Consider the following 16,802-nt stretch of genomic DNA (forward strand, 5'->3'; position numbering starts at 1 on the left):
GTCTGTCCATGCTGACCAGGTTTCAGAGTGGTTTTGTCCTCAAGTCCCTTAAACATCAGAGATTTTCAATGGCAAATGAGTGATGGTTAGGCATTACCCCTAAAGGATAAAGACAGCGAGGCCACGGGGGTGTTCTGGCTAAAAGGCTTCTGTTCTTGAGAGTGATGGATGGGATCTTGCAGCAAGGATGGGTTATCCAAGGGTAGTACAGCCAGAGGGATCCTCACACCAACAGTTGCTTTTACTTTCTAAAGGCAGAGGAAGCAAAGATGAACAACTGTGAGGTGTGAGAATAACATTCCTGTTTTACAGTGGTGGTTAGGTGAAAAAGCAACATTTCTCCTTAAACTCATTTTAGAGCTGTTATGTGACTGTAGAAGAATGAGGAGCTGGGGAAACTTCAAATAGGTGAAGAGGAAAAGAAAGTGCCCAAATGGTAAACATCTGTCTTCATCTGTCTGTGCCTGTCTGTGCTTGAAATCTTGATAGCTGGACTCAGGGAAGAACATGTAACTCAGCGGCTAACAAAGTACAAACACGTATTCCTCACAGCATTCCTTTTGAGACAATTATAGTCCCAAATTACAAATATTGGAGCTACAGTAGAGAAATCAAAATCATTTAGCAAGCAGAATCAATGTCTGAGCTGGGACCAAGATCTTGGCTTTCCAAACTCCTTTTTGGCTCTCTAGTCACCGAAGACTGTAAAGAATAAAATATGAAGGCATACCTGCAACAACATGCAGCCTCGCTGATCGTTTCCAAAGCAATCGTACCCAACAGATCCTGAACATAAAAAAACCAAACCCAGAACCCCAACCCCTTTACCCAACCCCAAAACAAAGAACAGCTTTTGTGTCCGTATAACCATATCAGCGTTCACTTTCGCCCCCCGAGTGTCTGCCCGGCTAACAGCCGAGCGCCGCGCCGTGCCCCCGCGGCTGTTCATCAGAGGGGAGACATGGCAGCGGTGCAGCCCAGGGATGCACAGCCATACGGCTGCGGAGGGTACAGGGCTAGGGAATAAAGCAAAAATTCCCTCCCGGCCCCCGCGGGGCGTCCGTGCCCGCACCTGTGCCCGGCCCGCCCCGCCCGGAGCGGCCGGACCCGCGCCCCGCCCGGAGCGGCCGCGCCCCGCAGAGGGGCTGCCCCGGCGGCGGGGGGCGCCGCAGCCTCCCCGGCCGGCGCCCGGCCTGGCTCAGGAAGTGCCGGCAGGGAAGCGGCGGGGGCGGCCGCCGGGGGCCGGGCCGGGCTGTCAGCGCGGCGAGGGGCAGCGGCGGCGGCGGGGGGAGCGGAGCGGAGCAGGTCGGAACAATAGCGGGTGGAGGGGAGGGGGCCGGCGGCGGCGGGGCTCGGCACCGGCACCCCGCCCCGGCCGCACCGCCCAGCGCAGCCCGGGGGCAGCGCAGCCCAGCCCCGGGGCAGCCGCCCCGCAGGCACCGCGGAAGGGATGATCCGAGCGGCGCTCGGTTGGGCTCGCAGCTGAACGCGCCTCCATCCCTCCCTCCCTCCTCTTCTCCCTCCCTCTTTTTCTCTCTCTCTCTCTCGGCTCTCCTCCTCCTTAACTCACTGGATATTACCAGCCGCCGGGCTCGCCGCCGCCTCTCCCCCAGCCATGAATCCCGCCGAAGGGGCGGCGGAGGAAGGCGCTGTCCCTGACTCCGAGGTGGACGCTTTCTTCCGAACAGGTAGGGGAGCCGCAGGGAAGGGGCCAGGGCAGCGCCGGGCCCTGCCTCCGCCGCGGGATGCGGGGCTGGCGGCTGCGGCGCGGGCACCGCCAGCAGCGGAGCCGCGGGGAGGGGAGAAGAGGGGATGGAGGGGGTCCCCGCCTGTCTGCTCGCTTTGTCCGCCGCAACCCCTCGGTGCGCCCGTGCCCCTGTCGCCCCTCCCGCCCCTGGGAGGATGCTACAGCGGGGCTGCGCTCCCACCGCCTCTGGAGAGGACCGGCCAGGCCCCCGCCCCAAGCAGGCACAAAAGCCCCGCGGGGATGCTCGGGGAGAGCTGCCGCGTTGTCACCCCCGCGGGAAGCAGCGCCGGCTGGGCGCTGGCTGGGCCCCGCCGGGCCCCCGCCCCGGCGGCAGCGGCCACCCGGGTACCGGCTGGTATTTGGAAGCGGAACTGGCTGCCTGCCCCGCTCCCGCCGGGCGAAGCGCCGGGCGCTGCCCGTGCCGCCCTCGGGTGGACAGCGAGTGAGTGCAGAGGCGCCCCGGGCAGCGCTCGCCCGCAGCCCCGCTGCCGGCCGGGGATGCTGACCTCGCGGAGAAGGGCTCGCTGAGTAGCTCAGGGCTGGGTGGGAGCCCTGTGTTTCACTCTCCCGATTCAAAGGATGCTGAAGTGCAGCCAAAGTGCATCTGGACTACAGCAGAACGCAGGGAGCCTTTGCTAATGAAGCAATGGTTAATTACATTTTGTGGGCAATAGGTACGTGCTGGGATCCCCGCCGCATCACTCGTTTGTGAGGTGGTGTTTGTGTAGGAGTCCCCAGCTCTGAAACATGGCTTTGCACTCGATGAGCATCTTAACTGAAGCAACTTGTGGTCTGCATGACACACCCCCTCTTCTCCCTCGCTCCCTCCCCCACCAAAATCTTAAGAAAGTTTTATAATCTTCTTGGTAGATTTTTAATTAAAAAATGTAAAGGATTAAGTCCTTGTTTCATAAGGGGATTGACCCTTTTGGGCTAGGACTGACACTTACTGCCACAGCTGTTTGTCAAGACTGCTTTTCAGCTGTTTTCTTTCTCCTACCTGCTCATTAGCTACACACAATGCTGTGAGCTCCAGTTACAAAAAAGCGATTATGTAATCACCAAAACTTTAAAGAAGTAAAATCCTGAAGGCCTGCAGCAGCTCTGTGCTATGGTAGACTGCACCCCATTTATGTGAAAACCCTTTGATCTAGAGGATAAGTATAATAAGGTCTGGCTGTGTGTATCTTATGATCCACAAGTCATTAAGCCATAGGGTATTTGCCTGTTGATAGCCTACCTGGTTACAAGATAATTTCCTAAGTCTCAACAATGACAGATTTGTTAGAAAAAAGAAAAGGAAAACAACCCACTAATTTTCCTTTTAAAAGGAACGTTAATTAAGGTTACCCCTCTCCCTTGTCACTCCCCTTCTTCACCCAAAGCTGAATAATTTCTCTGTGACACTGCCTTCTCAATGTAAGCACGTTAGCAGAATTGAATTTGGAGAGAGTCAAATCTGTCTAGCTTATATAAAAAAGTATTCCTAGATGAGGGAAAAGCACAGGGAGCCATGTGGCTAGACATTTCTCTTAAGCTTCTCTCCTCCTTCACCTTAAATTTCACCTGTAGATCCATGAATACACTTGAAACATGCATTATACATTTAGCCCTGAGATTTCAGAGTCTCCTAACACTTCTGTGTCTTGAGGAGACAAAATCACAGGAACCTGGGCTTGGGAGAGGTGCCTGGATCCTATCCTTGCACTGAAGCATGTATGCATAGGCCATCCCTGCTAGGCTTCTGCTTCACCCTAAGCTTCATCAAAGAGGATGGCAAAATTCTTGTTTCTGCATCATTACATAGCATCTTGTGTCCAAAATGATGATGTGGGAAAAACCCCCCAGACTATTAGTAATTAATGTTGGCTGTCTGCTGGCAACATCCCTGAGAACTGGGGAAAGCACGAGCACAGGTATGACTGGTGTGGAATGACAGCGTTGGTTCTCTGCGTTGTTTGGGGCCCCTTCCCTTGTGGTTTGTGCACTGCTGTGGTGCCAGTGTGAAGTTGGGTTTAATGGATGGGGGAGAGAGCAGCTGATGTGGGGCTTGGGAGAACAATCGTAGCCAGGACACAACTGACTCCCACACCTCTCAGGCTGACAATAGCGATCCTGTCTGAGGAGGGACTGTGAGATGGGGTCTGATTTGTAATCCTACAGAGGCCTGCATTGACTTAGCATTCTTTTTCCCTTGATACTAGATTTTTTTCTTCTGTACTTTGTCCTGACTTGTGTTCTGAATTTGTAAAATGTAACCATTGTCCTACGTGCTCACATCAAATAAAAAATGAATGTATGTGGTTTAAAGATTAGCTGCTCTGATAACCCAAGCTTATACTAAACAGCCTAAACTCTTCCCAAATTCACAATTACCACATGAAAAAGCATGAACTCATCATTTGTTAAAAAAAACGGAGTCGAAACAACAAAACCTCTCTCCGAGGCTTTTAGCAGCCAGCTGGGCTTTGCACTGAGCCGGGAGGATCGATAGCTGCTCCCTGCTACCGGCAGAGGAGGCTGGTGCTGGGAGTGGCGCCGCTCGCAGAGCAGCTCCCCCAGCAGCACCCAAACACTCGTGGTACCCGTCCCTTATCGGCGGGGACACCCGAGACAGCGGCTTTCTGAGCTGTACCTGAAAAGGCAAACTGCAGAAATTAACGTGAACTAATAAAGGAAGCTCTGTTCTGGCGCTTACACTGATGAGAGCCAGGAATGACTTTTAAGAAAAGGGTGCATTTAACAACTGTGTAGTTGATGCTGGCAGTCAGTTAAAACCTCCCCGGAGTAAGGCAGGAAAGGGACTATTCTGATTTTCACCATCTGATATATGCAGTAAGAAATTCAGGTATTCTCTTTTAGAGACTCAATCCCTTGTAATTGGGATAAAAATTAACAGGCAGAGGGATGTGGAGGGCAGAAATTACTATTGCTGTCTCCAGCTCTGATTTCTAGGATAGCACCATTTGCTGAACTGTAGCAGCAATTTCTGCATGATGTCTATTGCTTCTGTTTGAGTAAAAACCTGAATCTATGCCTAGGTATGCCTTACCAAGTTTCTTAAGTCTGGTTTTTTGACAGGTAAAATATGACCAGGTTCTCTGGAACTCTTAATAGTCTGTATTAAATGTGTACTGAAACTTTTTTACTGTGTGGAATGGAATCCAAATACTTACAGTTTCAACCATCAAGTAAGTCACTTTCAAAGTGTACAAATAAGAGAGATCCCTTGAATACAGACAGAGAGAGAAAGCTTTAGCTTCCAGCCTAAGCTGCAGTAATTTCTGCAGTGTGTTTTGGATACAGGGGTGAAATGCATAAGGAAATTCTTTACCAAAAATTTAAATATTTATAGAGGTCAGTGACACAACAATTTAGCAAACTAGTAATTACTAGCAAAAGTAGTCATCATATTTCTTGTGCACTGGCAGGTACTGTTTTATTTTCTAATTTATTCTTCTGGCACTTAAGTGTAACATTGATTATGTGTGATATGAAGATGCCGACTTTGTCATCGATACTTCCTGTGAGTTGAAAATCGACGTTGTTCTATCTCCTTTGGACGTGATGAATTATTCTGTTTGCTCTCTGCTTTTCAGCCAGCCATACTGCTAGTGTTCTTCATTTGTGCATGAGTGACTGGCAGTTGTGCTATTAAATAACTTTAAAATGATTGGCATTGGCTAGGCTGTTTGAAGAAAAGATGTGCTTGAAGTAGTGTCAGCAGAGAAGTGCTCCTTGAGGTTGATGGACTCAAGTGTCTCCTTGCAGAGCAGGTGAATTGATTCAGTTGAGGTGTCACTGGGGTGAGGTGTTCGTGTGATGCCTGCCTTCCTTACCTTGAGACTTTATAATTCATAAGGCCTGGTCTGGCAATGTGTGCTGCTGTTAAAGGAGGCTCTGTTGTGGAAAAGACTGTCAGGTCTGTCCTACCATTTGGAAAGCGCTTCTGTTCTTTGAGGTGATGCTTCTAATCAAAATCTGTACCAGTCTCTGGAGGCTTTGACCTCTGACCCTGTCAGGAATATGAGTTTTGTTGTTTTCTTTCTTTCTTGTCTAGTGTAGGTGGTTTTTATTGTGACTGGCATGGGGGAGGAGTTGCTGTTTTACTACAGGTGGGAACCCAGGTCCCCCCAAGCCTCTCCAGTGCATGGGGAAGGCTGTGTGGCTCTGCCCTGTGGTTGTCCCATCTCTCCCACCTCAGGACTCTGAGGCAGATCTGCTAGTTCAGGAATTTTCATGTGGACATGGGAAAGGACATACAGGTGACTCAAGAGGTCTTGGTGGGAATGGCTGTCCTCTTCCTTCTCTTGCCATGCAGATGCTGCTAAGAAATGGGGCAAAAGCTCCTGGATTGTGAGGTCTTGTGTCAAAAAAAAGAAAGATCTCTTTTTGTCTGATGCAGGAAGGAAACAATTTAAATGAATGATTTTTGTTCAGAGGAGCGTTTCTTTCCCATACTGCTTCCTTCCTTCTCACACAGAAGTATGTACTGGGCAACAGGGATGATATCTGATGGTTATTTACAATGTTATTCTGGATAAGATTGCATTGTGTTATAGGCCAGTAGGAAGATACTTATTCTATTTGATACTAATTCAATTAATGTTGAACTTTATCACTTCCAGCGGAAGGGGCAACTCACACCCAGCTTCTGTTCAGAGCTCATGTGTACTGAAGTTCACAATCCTTGATTTGCAGGTCAAGGTGCAGTAGGGAACATAAGCTTAAAACACAGGCATTAGTAAAATGCACAGGCACTATAACAAGGCTTGATATGGCACCTACAGAAGTTATGGGAGGAAGCTGTTGCCTACATCGTGTTTTTGGGTTGAAACTCTGAAAGAAGTGTAATCCTGAAGTCATCACAAAAGAGGAACTCTCCTAGAGCTTGTGTAGATTATTTTACGAGTGGACTACTTGGATGGCCATGTGAGTCTTGGAATGATTAGGGGTTTGGATGTAAGTGAGTATCCAACCTGGCCAGGCAAATATAACTATCACTCTTTCCTACCACCTGCCTCCCATACTGTATTTTATCAAGTCTCATAATAATAACCTGCTGGGGAAACAGGAGGTTTTAAAAATGGGTGAGGCTTTGATGGGTTTGGTGGGTTTTGTTTGCTGTAATTTCCAGGCACACCCCCACGTGAAGAGCCTTTTAGGGAGTCCTCTGGCTGCACAGGTGCTCTGGGCCTCTTGAAGGTTGGGAGTGAAGTATTCTGTTGTTTCAGCTGCTGTGACCTTATGGTCTCTGGAAAGGCTGATTATGGATGTAGAGCAGCTTTATTGCTCCATGGTGACATGTACCATACAGTACCCAGTGGTATTTTAAGTACTTCGTAGTTACATCAAAGAAAATACTTATGGAGTATTAGGCCTTATAAACCCATAGTGCTGTGCCTTTTACGGCTGGAACCTAAAGTCATGAAATGACTTAGAGGTATTTGTGCTTTTGTTTAATTTGGACTGGTGTCCTGCTTTTAATATTTCTTTGGATAAACAACTCCCGTTTTACAGCCTTGCATGGCTCACACACCCTGTGTTTAACTGAAGGGACTCTGCCACTTGGGGAATTTTGCCTAGAGAATCTGGCAAGAATAACAGGGAATATTCCAATATGTGTTTTGCAAAAGAGAGCTGGATATGAAAAGAGAAGTCAAATATGATTGTCTGAATGGAGAGCCTTAAAGTGTAAAGGACTGTAAAAAAAAAAGAAGTCATAATATTTTGAATTATTTCTTTCCCATTCGCTTCTCGGATGGATTGTGTTACTGGTGTACAGATCCAGAGAACTTCAGAGGAATTGCTTGGGAGTTTTCACAGATGTAACTGGAAACAGAACTTGACCCAGGCACTGCAATGGCAATCGTAAATCTAGGTTTAAGTCAGGCACCTGTGTGATATGTGGCCTGCAGTGTGTTGAAATGGGATTTAGAGCATTTCGTGCTAGGAATGGAGTAAAATTTCAGCAAAATATCTAAGTTTTCATGTCGTATTTCATATTTGATTCAGAATGATCCTTGTATTTGAATCCAGGGCAGACTTTCCTGTGTTTATAAGTCATTGTGAAAGTCATTAACCGATGTGATTACTGTGGATTCACATTAGTTTCAGTGGTTTTTCATTTATTTTATTTTGAACTATTCAGTGGACATTCAAATTGATATATTGAAACAATGTATGTTCACTGATGAATGTTATATATCATCTAAAACATTTGTTGAAGTTTAAGTAATTTGTTACTTAATCAAGGGCTTAGAAGATAATTCTGTTTCTACTTTTAAATATAAATATTCATTTTGTTTGCTAATTTTCATTTATGAGTGCCTGAAATAAATTGTGGTTTCTTTGGGTTCTTTGTCTCTTATCAACATGGGGCTTTCTTACTAAAATCTAGGAGGTTTTTTTATTTCTTTCAAATTGCACAAAATGGAAACATTCAGGTACATAGGTCTAATTTGTTGCACTTCAAGGCAACAAATTACCTTTAAAACGAAAAGTGAAATTCCTTTTTTAGTAACCTTAATTATATGAACCAGCATTTCAGTTTCACTGATGGAACAAAACTACTGTAATTAGGCAGACTGTAGTTTTTAGTGTAAGGTCACATCATGTTTTGCTGAGAATAATAAGAGGAAATGATCTTCAATTTAACATCTTGGTGACTGGCAGACCAGCTGCTCTGGTCATTTCTTTTAGTGAAGTGGCCTTGGGAAAAAGGGTGAATGTATGTTGTTTGCGAGAGAAATTAAATTAACCTTGTTACATAATTAGTACCCATGTAGACACAGTGTAGTTTTCAGGTTTTTAAAATGCTTTTTTTTTTTTTTTTGGGTGGAGGGAGGGTAGTTTTGGTGTGTGGAATTAGCTGTTCTGAAGTGGTAGAAGACATGCCTTATCTTTAAAATGCTACTAACAATAAAAACATAACAAGGGAAGATTTGACTCCAAGATGTTGCTCTCTTCTGGGTATTGTGACCCTTTCTTTGCCAGGTGGCCGCGGGGTGAAGCAGTGAAGGCAGCAGGTCCGGCATGGCCCTGTGCAGCTGCCACAGAGAGGGCAGTACTGGGCTCGGGTTGGTTTGTTACCTGAAATCAGAAAATCTCTCTCTCTATATATATATGTGTGTATGTCAAAAGGTGCTTTGTGTAAGCTCCCCGGTAATTCCGGTGCTGCTGGCATGGTTCCTGGCTCCTGGAGTGGACTCTGGTGCTCCCGCTGTTTTAGTGGCAACTGGCAGCCCACTTTGGGAGCAGCATGGTCAGCTGGAAACAATAGTGTCTGATTCTTGTTTGTCAGCAGGGACAATGGCCCCGCTGATGGGCTGTGGGCAGGAGAGGGGGCTTCCTTTGTGTGGCAGCGGGGCACAGCAGATGGCTAATTGGACATGATAAACCACGGGGGCAATGGGGGAGAAAAAGGAGATCTGCAGGGATTAGCGGCTTGTATCCCCCACACTATGGAAAAAATGTATTTTAAAGACGTCATCAACCTTAGTGCTTTGCCATGAATATATCATTCAGTAACGAAGAAGGAGGACAACCTAACTGAAGTCTTTCCTGGGTTGATGTGAAGTCTGCTTTATTAGCTGGGAACAAATCCTGTTACTGTATGGGAAGGTAGGTGAATGCATGGCCCCCAAAGGCACTGGCATGGCACTTAGGAAAATTAGCAATGCATATTTTTCATCGGTCTTGTAAGTCAATGTCAGACTGTTGTGCCAAACAGCATCCAAGCTGAACAAAGAGCTTTGCCAGCTGTGTTTGTCAGGAGTGGAAAGTTATGATCTACCGTAGCTTGACTTGATAAGAAGAGATGTTGCTCAGTGTTGGAGCACTGAAAAGCTAAGCTGATTATCAAAGATGGACTTTATTTCTTTAAATGTATTTTCTTGGTCTTATTAGAATACACACTCTGAAGTCAAAGCCTTAGACCCTTGCACAAACAAACTTTGGCTTATTTAAAGCAGTTTAGTGAAAAACAGAACTAAAGCCTTGAGGTTAGGTCTGTAAAAATTATAGGAGGAGTTGGACACCTGTCCTGTGAGGAAATGCTGAGAGAACTGGAGAAGAGAAGGCTCAGAACAGGATCAGTTGTGATAATACAGGAAGGCATCATTTTTAAAGTAAAAGAGAGTAGGTGCAGACTAGTGATAAAGAAAAAAAAATTACTATGAGAATGACAAAACCCTTGAACCCTTTGCCCACAGAAGCTGTGGATGCTCCACTCCTGGAAGCCTGGATGGGACCCTGAATAACTTGAGGCAGTGGAATATGTCCCTACTTGTGGCAGGGGTGTTGGACTAGATGACCTTTAAAGGGCCCTTTCAATCCAAACTGTTCTCTGATTCTAAAGTATCCCAGGTAGTTTTTGGTATGAGATGTGTAGGCTTAGCTGATGGCTTCAGAAGCCTCAAGCTGTCAGCTGTGAGCCCAAAGCTGTGTCCACATCCTGGCAGCAGAAATCAGAAGTTCCTCCTAATAAATTGAAGTAATTTTAGTTCCTTTTCCCCTCTTGCTGCCCCCCTCCCTCTCCCCAGCCAGTTAAACTGCAAAAGAAGGCAGACCACAACTTTGGGAGTAACTCCACAGAGGAGTTATAGGAAACAAGGCTGAAAGGGGGGGGTCACTGCAGTGAGCAGCAGCAAAGTCATTGCTGTCTGTAATTCCCTGTTCTGTAAAATGGTATCAAGTGCCTAGAATACTTTGCTATTTTAGTGTCTCCCATAATAATAATGTTATGGCATATAACAGACACATTTAAATTGTAGTAAAAATAAATCTGCGAGAGGTTAAAAATAATAGCTAGCAAGAAATATGCAGTTCTCTGTGGAAGCAGATTTACTTTCTGTGGAAATATCTGGACTGTGTTTCTCTTCCACTGTTTACTACTGTCTTTTCCCATGGGACAAGTTTAGTGGAGACTCCAGATGAAAATTTTCAGCAGGCCATTCAAGTGCTGTGCTTGTCAGTCTGCACAGCTTCTGAAGCTGTAGGTGCTTGAGAATATTCAAAAGATTGTGAGTAAATACAATAAAACTTCCAGTTGGGCTGTTCTCCTCTAGGACCTATGATATTGTCATAATGCTATGGTGATTCTCTAGCAGGGTTTCTTATTTGTATTGCTGTCTCAGTCACTGATTAGTTCCTTCTGAAGCAGATCCTGCATGAACACTGAATAGAAAGATGATCCTCACCATTGAGTGCTTATGATAAAAGCTGTCAAGTAGACTGTGATGGCATTTAACCACATATTGGTGTTTTGATTTTGTGTTTAAACACGTCTGAAGGATAAGTCTGAGGAGTTAAAGAGTCAAGCACTGGGTGCAGAGCAGAAGAACTGGCTGAGAATAAGGTACAAGCAGAAAGATAGGGAAGAAATGAGGAAACTGTACGGAAAGCGTGGAAGAATGCCATAAAGTTACCTAACAGAGCACTTCAGAACTGGAGGGCACTTGGCTGAGAAAGGGATCACAGCCTGCATCCTCCATGGAAGGGAAGCAGACGATTTCAGTGTGGGGAAGGTCAGAAGCCAGAGGAAATCACAGGAATGAGACAATAAGAGGTTTGATTTGAGTTGTAGCTTTTGGGATAGAAAGCCAAAGGTAGGTTTTCTGACACACTAGAGAAAAAATGGCAAGATTGCCTGGGTACACAGTGAAAGGAAGGAACAGGCCAAGCCTGTGCATGTTCCATGCTCAGACTGGGTAAGACAGCCATAAGAGCTATGACAAAGCACAGGAAAAATAGCAAAGTTTTCTCTTCTAGATGTCCCTCACCAATGAAGACTTATTACCACAATGCAGTCTTTTAATAGTGGTACATCAGATGCCTGCCTTGCTTTGATGCTGTGAAGAGAAGGCATTTCCATATGAAGTGAAGACATACAGCCAAAATCTTTGCGTGTTCTGCTTCATGTTTAATGCCTCTTGTTCACAAAAACATGTCATGGAGAGCCGATCTCCTTGGATCTGACTGCCACTCTGTTCACAGCAATTTAACTTTCCTGCTCTGCTTTTCTGTGCTGAGGCAGAGAGTTCAGGAGTGATGCTAATTGAGTCAGTCTGAAGCACTCAGATAAATTTAGTCTGAAGGAGAAAGTCACTATCGGGTAAATAGTAATGATCTTGTGAGCCTTGAGGACTTAGATCTAAGGTGTGCCAATCTCCTGTTAACAGTTTGCTCCTATTCAACTCAGTCCTGCTCAAAAGTTAGCTGGACTGTTAAATAGGTCAGCTATCTCTTACAGATTCCTGCTAGTCTGTAATGTGTCTGCTGCTTCAGTTTATTTATTGAATCCCTAATGAGACTGTCTTGAACTGTTTGAGCCAGGAGAAAGTTTTAAAGTGTGTCTTGGTTTAGGACACCTCTGATGCTAAGATTGGAGGGGAAACCCTGTTGATTGCATGAATTCAAATCAATTGGAACTGATCTGTGTGGTAATGGGAGTTTGTAAAAATGACACTTCCTAGCATATAAGTCCTTATAATAGGAAAAGATCTTTTTCTTTTTTAAAAGCTGATGGTTGTCATCGTCGGGCTATGCAGTAAGGTGTTACTGGCAGCTTAGACCTGGTTGCTGTGATTGGGGTTGATTCAGTGTTGGTTCCAGCTTCAACTCCATCATGATGTTTCAGCCTGGGGGCCTTGTGATGCTCATTTGCAATAGTTCAAACCAAATGACTGATAGGTTCTTTCTCAGGAAGACAAAGGGCAAGTTTCAACAGCATCCACCTCCAAAATCAAGAAGGGCTTGACATACAGCAGGAGGAACAATAATTTCTTTGCTTGGCTCAGCCATCCTCAGCTCCTCTTGGTGTGCAGTGGTAATGGAGATAACAATAATTAGAAATTATACACAGAATTAGTACACCATTGGAACACACTACTGAGTTTTGCAGTCTTTGTGTAAAATAGGGAAGTCTCATCTACCAAAAGGGGAAAATCAGGCACAAAGCTGTGGTAAGTGGTTTTCTTGAGATTGTATGGACTTGGTGCCCATATTCTTGAGAAACTCATGTACTGGTGGTGGAGCAAACCCTGGCAAAGCACTGAATGGCTTCACCTTCTATTGGCAGGGCATAGGCCAGGAAAAGCACACCAATCCCCTTTTACTGTAGGATTTTCAAAAGTTCATGCTGGAGTGACAGGTGAATTCAGAGAGGTGTGTGAACTTTCATCTCTTCTTGAACCTCTTGGTACGGGTTCCTGTATGTGGATGCGGGTGACCTGCTTCAGACAGGTTGTACTTCTTGGCCTTAGTCCTGGAAATGAGATTAACACACCTTGCCTATGTCCACACCAAGAAGTCTTCACATTTTTATGACACTTGGCCCTGTTTTTAAATTTACGTAGGTCAGAGCCACAGCTGGTATAAGAAATGGCCCAATGCCAGTGACAGCAGAGGAGCTACCGTAATTGACACAGGCAGAAATTTTGGCCTGTGTTTAGCTAACAGACTTGTATGGGGATAGGGCCAAAAAAGACTGGTAGCAGAGTAAGGATATTTCCAATTTAGTGTGTTAAGACATCCACATGATTTTGCTCCTCACTGAGTACCTGAATGCTGACAAAAGAAGGCACTTGGGCTCTGTGTCTGTTCTGCTCAATGTGTGGTGAGGTCTCTGTGTGTTTTGGGTAATGAGTGTGCTTCTGTGAAAGTTACATCTATTAAATACTAAATGTAAGAGAAATTTAATGACATGCTATTAAAGAGTTCCACCTACCTAGAAATGCTTTGCTTTCTGGCCCAGGTTTGCTAATATATTCTGTATTTCACAGAGATCTCTCCATGAAGAGAGTGCTGTCAGGAGCCATTTACAGCTCTCATCCTGCTTTGTGGTTGTTTACAAGTGCCAGCTTCTTTTTTGCTGCAGTCTCACCCACTCTGTGATAGAGTTTGTGCTGGGGATGTCTCCTATGAGCATGTTAGCTACTTGGGGCATGGGAAGGTACCTCCTGCCTGGTTCTGTACAGCCGAGTTTAATAGAGCTATAACCATAGTATATGATTTCCTTTTCTAGGTCTCATTTTTCCTCATGCATTTTCCTCTTGGACTGTATCTAGCAAATGCAGAACCTGTGTGTTGTTATTCCAAGTGTTTGCTTAATGTGGCATTGTCCAGGGCAGAATAAATACCTGTGGCCTTCTGAAGAGCATTGATTGACTGCACATCCCACCTATGTTTGCCCAGCAATGTTCTCTGTGTAACATGTTGTCTTGGTTTAGTCACCCTAGGACACATGTGAATGAGACAACTGCAGAGATTTCTAATCAGGTGCTACTCCAAAGAGTAGTTTTCACACTGATCAACAGAAAGTCATGTTGCATCTTCCTTTTGGAATATATAGACAAAGGAAAGTTTCCTCTTTGGAATTTATCTGTAGGGACAGAAACTGTGGGAGGTATAGCATAGGCAGTGATCACCAGTCTGAGGCCTGCAGAGATTCGTGTGGGAGCTCTCTTCCCCCTGTAAATGCCTCTGGTGGGTTGACCTTGGCTGGTGCCCATTGAGCCACTCTGTCACTGTCCTCTTCAAGCCAGGTGGAAAATAATAAGATGGAAAAAAACCTCTTCATGGATCAAGATAAAGGTAGCTTGATAAAGAAAAAGCAAAGGTTGATTGTGGAAACAAAGGAAAACAAATGTTTTAATGTCTACTTCCCATGAGCAGGCAACATACAGCCAATTCCCAGGAAGCAGGGCTTCAGCATGCATAGTGGTTGCTCCAGAAGACAAGAGTTGTAAATAACAGCTGACCTCCTTTCTTCCTCCTTTCTCTTAGCTCTTATTGCTGAGCAGACATGATACAGGATGGAACATCCCTTTGGTTTGTTTGGGTCCGCTGTCCTGGCTATGTCCCTTCTGAAGCCTCCTGGTGAGGGAGGGAATGTGAGAGAGACACTGTTGGTGCTGTGAGCGCTGCTCAGCAGTAGTCAAAACCCTGCTGTGTTATCAACACCTTTCTAGCCACCAGTGCAAAGCACAGCACTGTGAGGGCTGCCATGAGCTGGCAGTGTGCCCAGGTAGCCAGGGCTACCAGGTAGGTCAGTGGCATCCTGGCTTGTGTCAGAAAGAGCGTGGCCAGCAGGGCCAGGGAAGTGATTAATGCCCTGTACTTCACACTGATGAGGCATCTTAAATCTCAATGTGTTCAGTTTTGTGCCCCTCAAGACAAGAATTAGCAAACCCATGCCCTGGCTCTGTTTTCTAGATGTCTTCAATACAAATGGGCCTCCAATTAGTTGTAGGGTATGAGAGAGTGCTCTGAGGGGAGCCTATCACTGTTTTCCTCTTGTCGTGCTGCTGGGATGTGCAGTGACCTCTGTTTGCACACAAAGTAGGTGAAAGTCAAATGGTCATGACAGAGACACAGTTTAAACTGAAAATCTTGAAACTAATAGGATACCATGGAGGACAGACTAGAAGTGCAAGTAGGACTAAAGTTGTGGGTGTTTTGTTTTGTTTGTTTGTTTGTTTTGTTGGGTTTTTTTTCCCTTAAATCTGACATGCAGCTATATTAGCAGCTGCAGATAATGATTTCTGGAGAGATCTCCTCTCCTGGCTCCCTTTTTGCTCTTCCAATCTCTGTTCATATTTTCCCAGAGACGTGTTCCAGGAACTGCATTTAAACCTCCCTAGACATTACTTTCCTTTCTGTGTGAGGACACCTTGCAAACAGTGGCTCAGGCAGGAGCCTGAAGCAGTTAGATTCCAGAGGAAACCAACTGTAGCAATCTATTTTTAAAAGGTTATTTTGATGAATTGGATTTTATGACCTGGTTTGAACTGGTGTTGAGCACCCACGTGTTCCGTTGTTGCAGCCTGGACCCACAGGAGTGTCTGTGTGTGCTGTTCTGCCATTGCAATCCTATCTGCTTTCTGTATCAGACAGTAACAAATTATTCTCTTTGTTCTCAGTCCTAATTGTCCTGTGTGTCAATAGTGGAAAGTTGCAGATCTTTTGCTGAGGAAAATAAAACTTGTGACATTGCATTTTCTTGGCTGTCCTGTTTCCGTTGAAACACTAGGAGTTGGGGGTTGGGGCTGTCATCTTTTATGAAACATTATTATGTTTATTTTGACTATCTTTAAAAAGCTATTTAAAAATCCTCTATGACCAAAGATTTTATGCAAGAGTTTACATAAGATTCATCCTTAATTTTGTTGTAGAGTTACAGACAGGGGTATTATATTAAGACCTTAAACCACCAAACATCCAGACCTCTCAACTGCAGTGAATGAAATTTGAACAGCCTTGATCCAGAAAGCCAGAGGCTGTTGCAGCATCAGTCCCTGATGCCTTGTCTGGACAGATCCTTGCACAGCTCCTCTTAACATCAGCAGCACAGGAGCTTTACACTGGGATTTTGACGGGCACCAGCCTGGGCTTGTACTTCCTTGTAGGAGGCATTCAGCATGTAGGAGTGAATATAAACCTTGTATTCAGTCTCTTGAAACTGTCTCAGTATATCTGTTGTATAATTCTACACAATATTTCAATTGTGCTGAAGTAAGTTGAGTTGATTCTCAATCCAGGAACAAATGGAAAGCTGTAATGGATGGCTTTGGATTAGGTATTGATGCTCAAGAAAGCTGTCCAAGGGACACACTTTTACACATGGATAAGTAAATGAATATGTTAATTTGTAAGTTTAGAACTTGTCATGGAGGTTTTATCATACTGAAGTCCTGCTGAGACTCTGCTGACAAATGGGATTCTTAGATAGAAAGCCTCCATGGATGAGTAGGTGCTAATGGCTCTGTTGTTGGCACCCATCCATTTGAGCCCCTAAGTGGCACTTAGATATTAGAAGTGCACTTTTTTTGAAGTTAAGGCTTGAGGTTCACGGTTTTGAAGCTGTTGGTGCAAATAAGGCATTCCCTGAGCAATTTCTGGAAAGGAAGGCTGCATTTCTGTGTCTTGCCCAGATTCCACTTGGGGTAGCTATATTCTTCTCTTGCTTTTCCACATTTCTACTCTGTGGTTGTGCTTTGCAGTGCTGATGTGCATGAGTAGTTGCTGAATTTGGTTGCATGAATTGCTGCATTTT

General features: G+C 45.3%; 1 protein-coding gene across 4 annotated transcripts in view; it reads left to right on the forward strand.

Moving 5' to 3' along the window:
* Positions 1-1,334: 1,334 nt before the first annotated feature.
* The window catches only part of KALRN (kalirin RhoGEF kinase), a 467,474-nt gene continuing 452,006 nt past the window's right edge, over positions 1,335-16,802 (forward strand). For 2 of the 4 annotated variants that reach the window (XM_063400877.1, XM_063400875.1), the window contains exon 1: positions 1,343-1,688. In XM_063400877.1, coding sequence (XP_063256947.1) covers positions 1,616-1,688 — 73 coding nt within the window. In that variant the 5' untranslated portion in view covers positions 1,343-1,615. Of the gene's footprint in view, positions 1,689-16,802 lie in introns of all 4 variants that reach the window. The other 2 variants (XM_063400879.1, XM_063400874.1) reach the window with 2 other exon arrangements.

This window comes from Prinia subflava, chromosome 6, assembly GCF_021018805.1.
Source record: "Prinia subflava isolate CZ2003 ecotype Zambia chromosome 6, Cam_Psub_1.2, whole genome shotgun sequence".
NCBI lineage: Eukaryota > Metazoa > Chordata > Aves > Passeriformes > Cisticolidae > Prinia > Prinia subflava.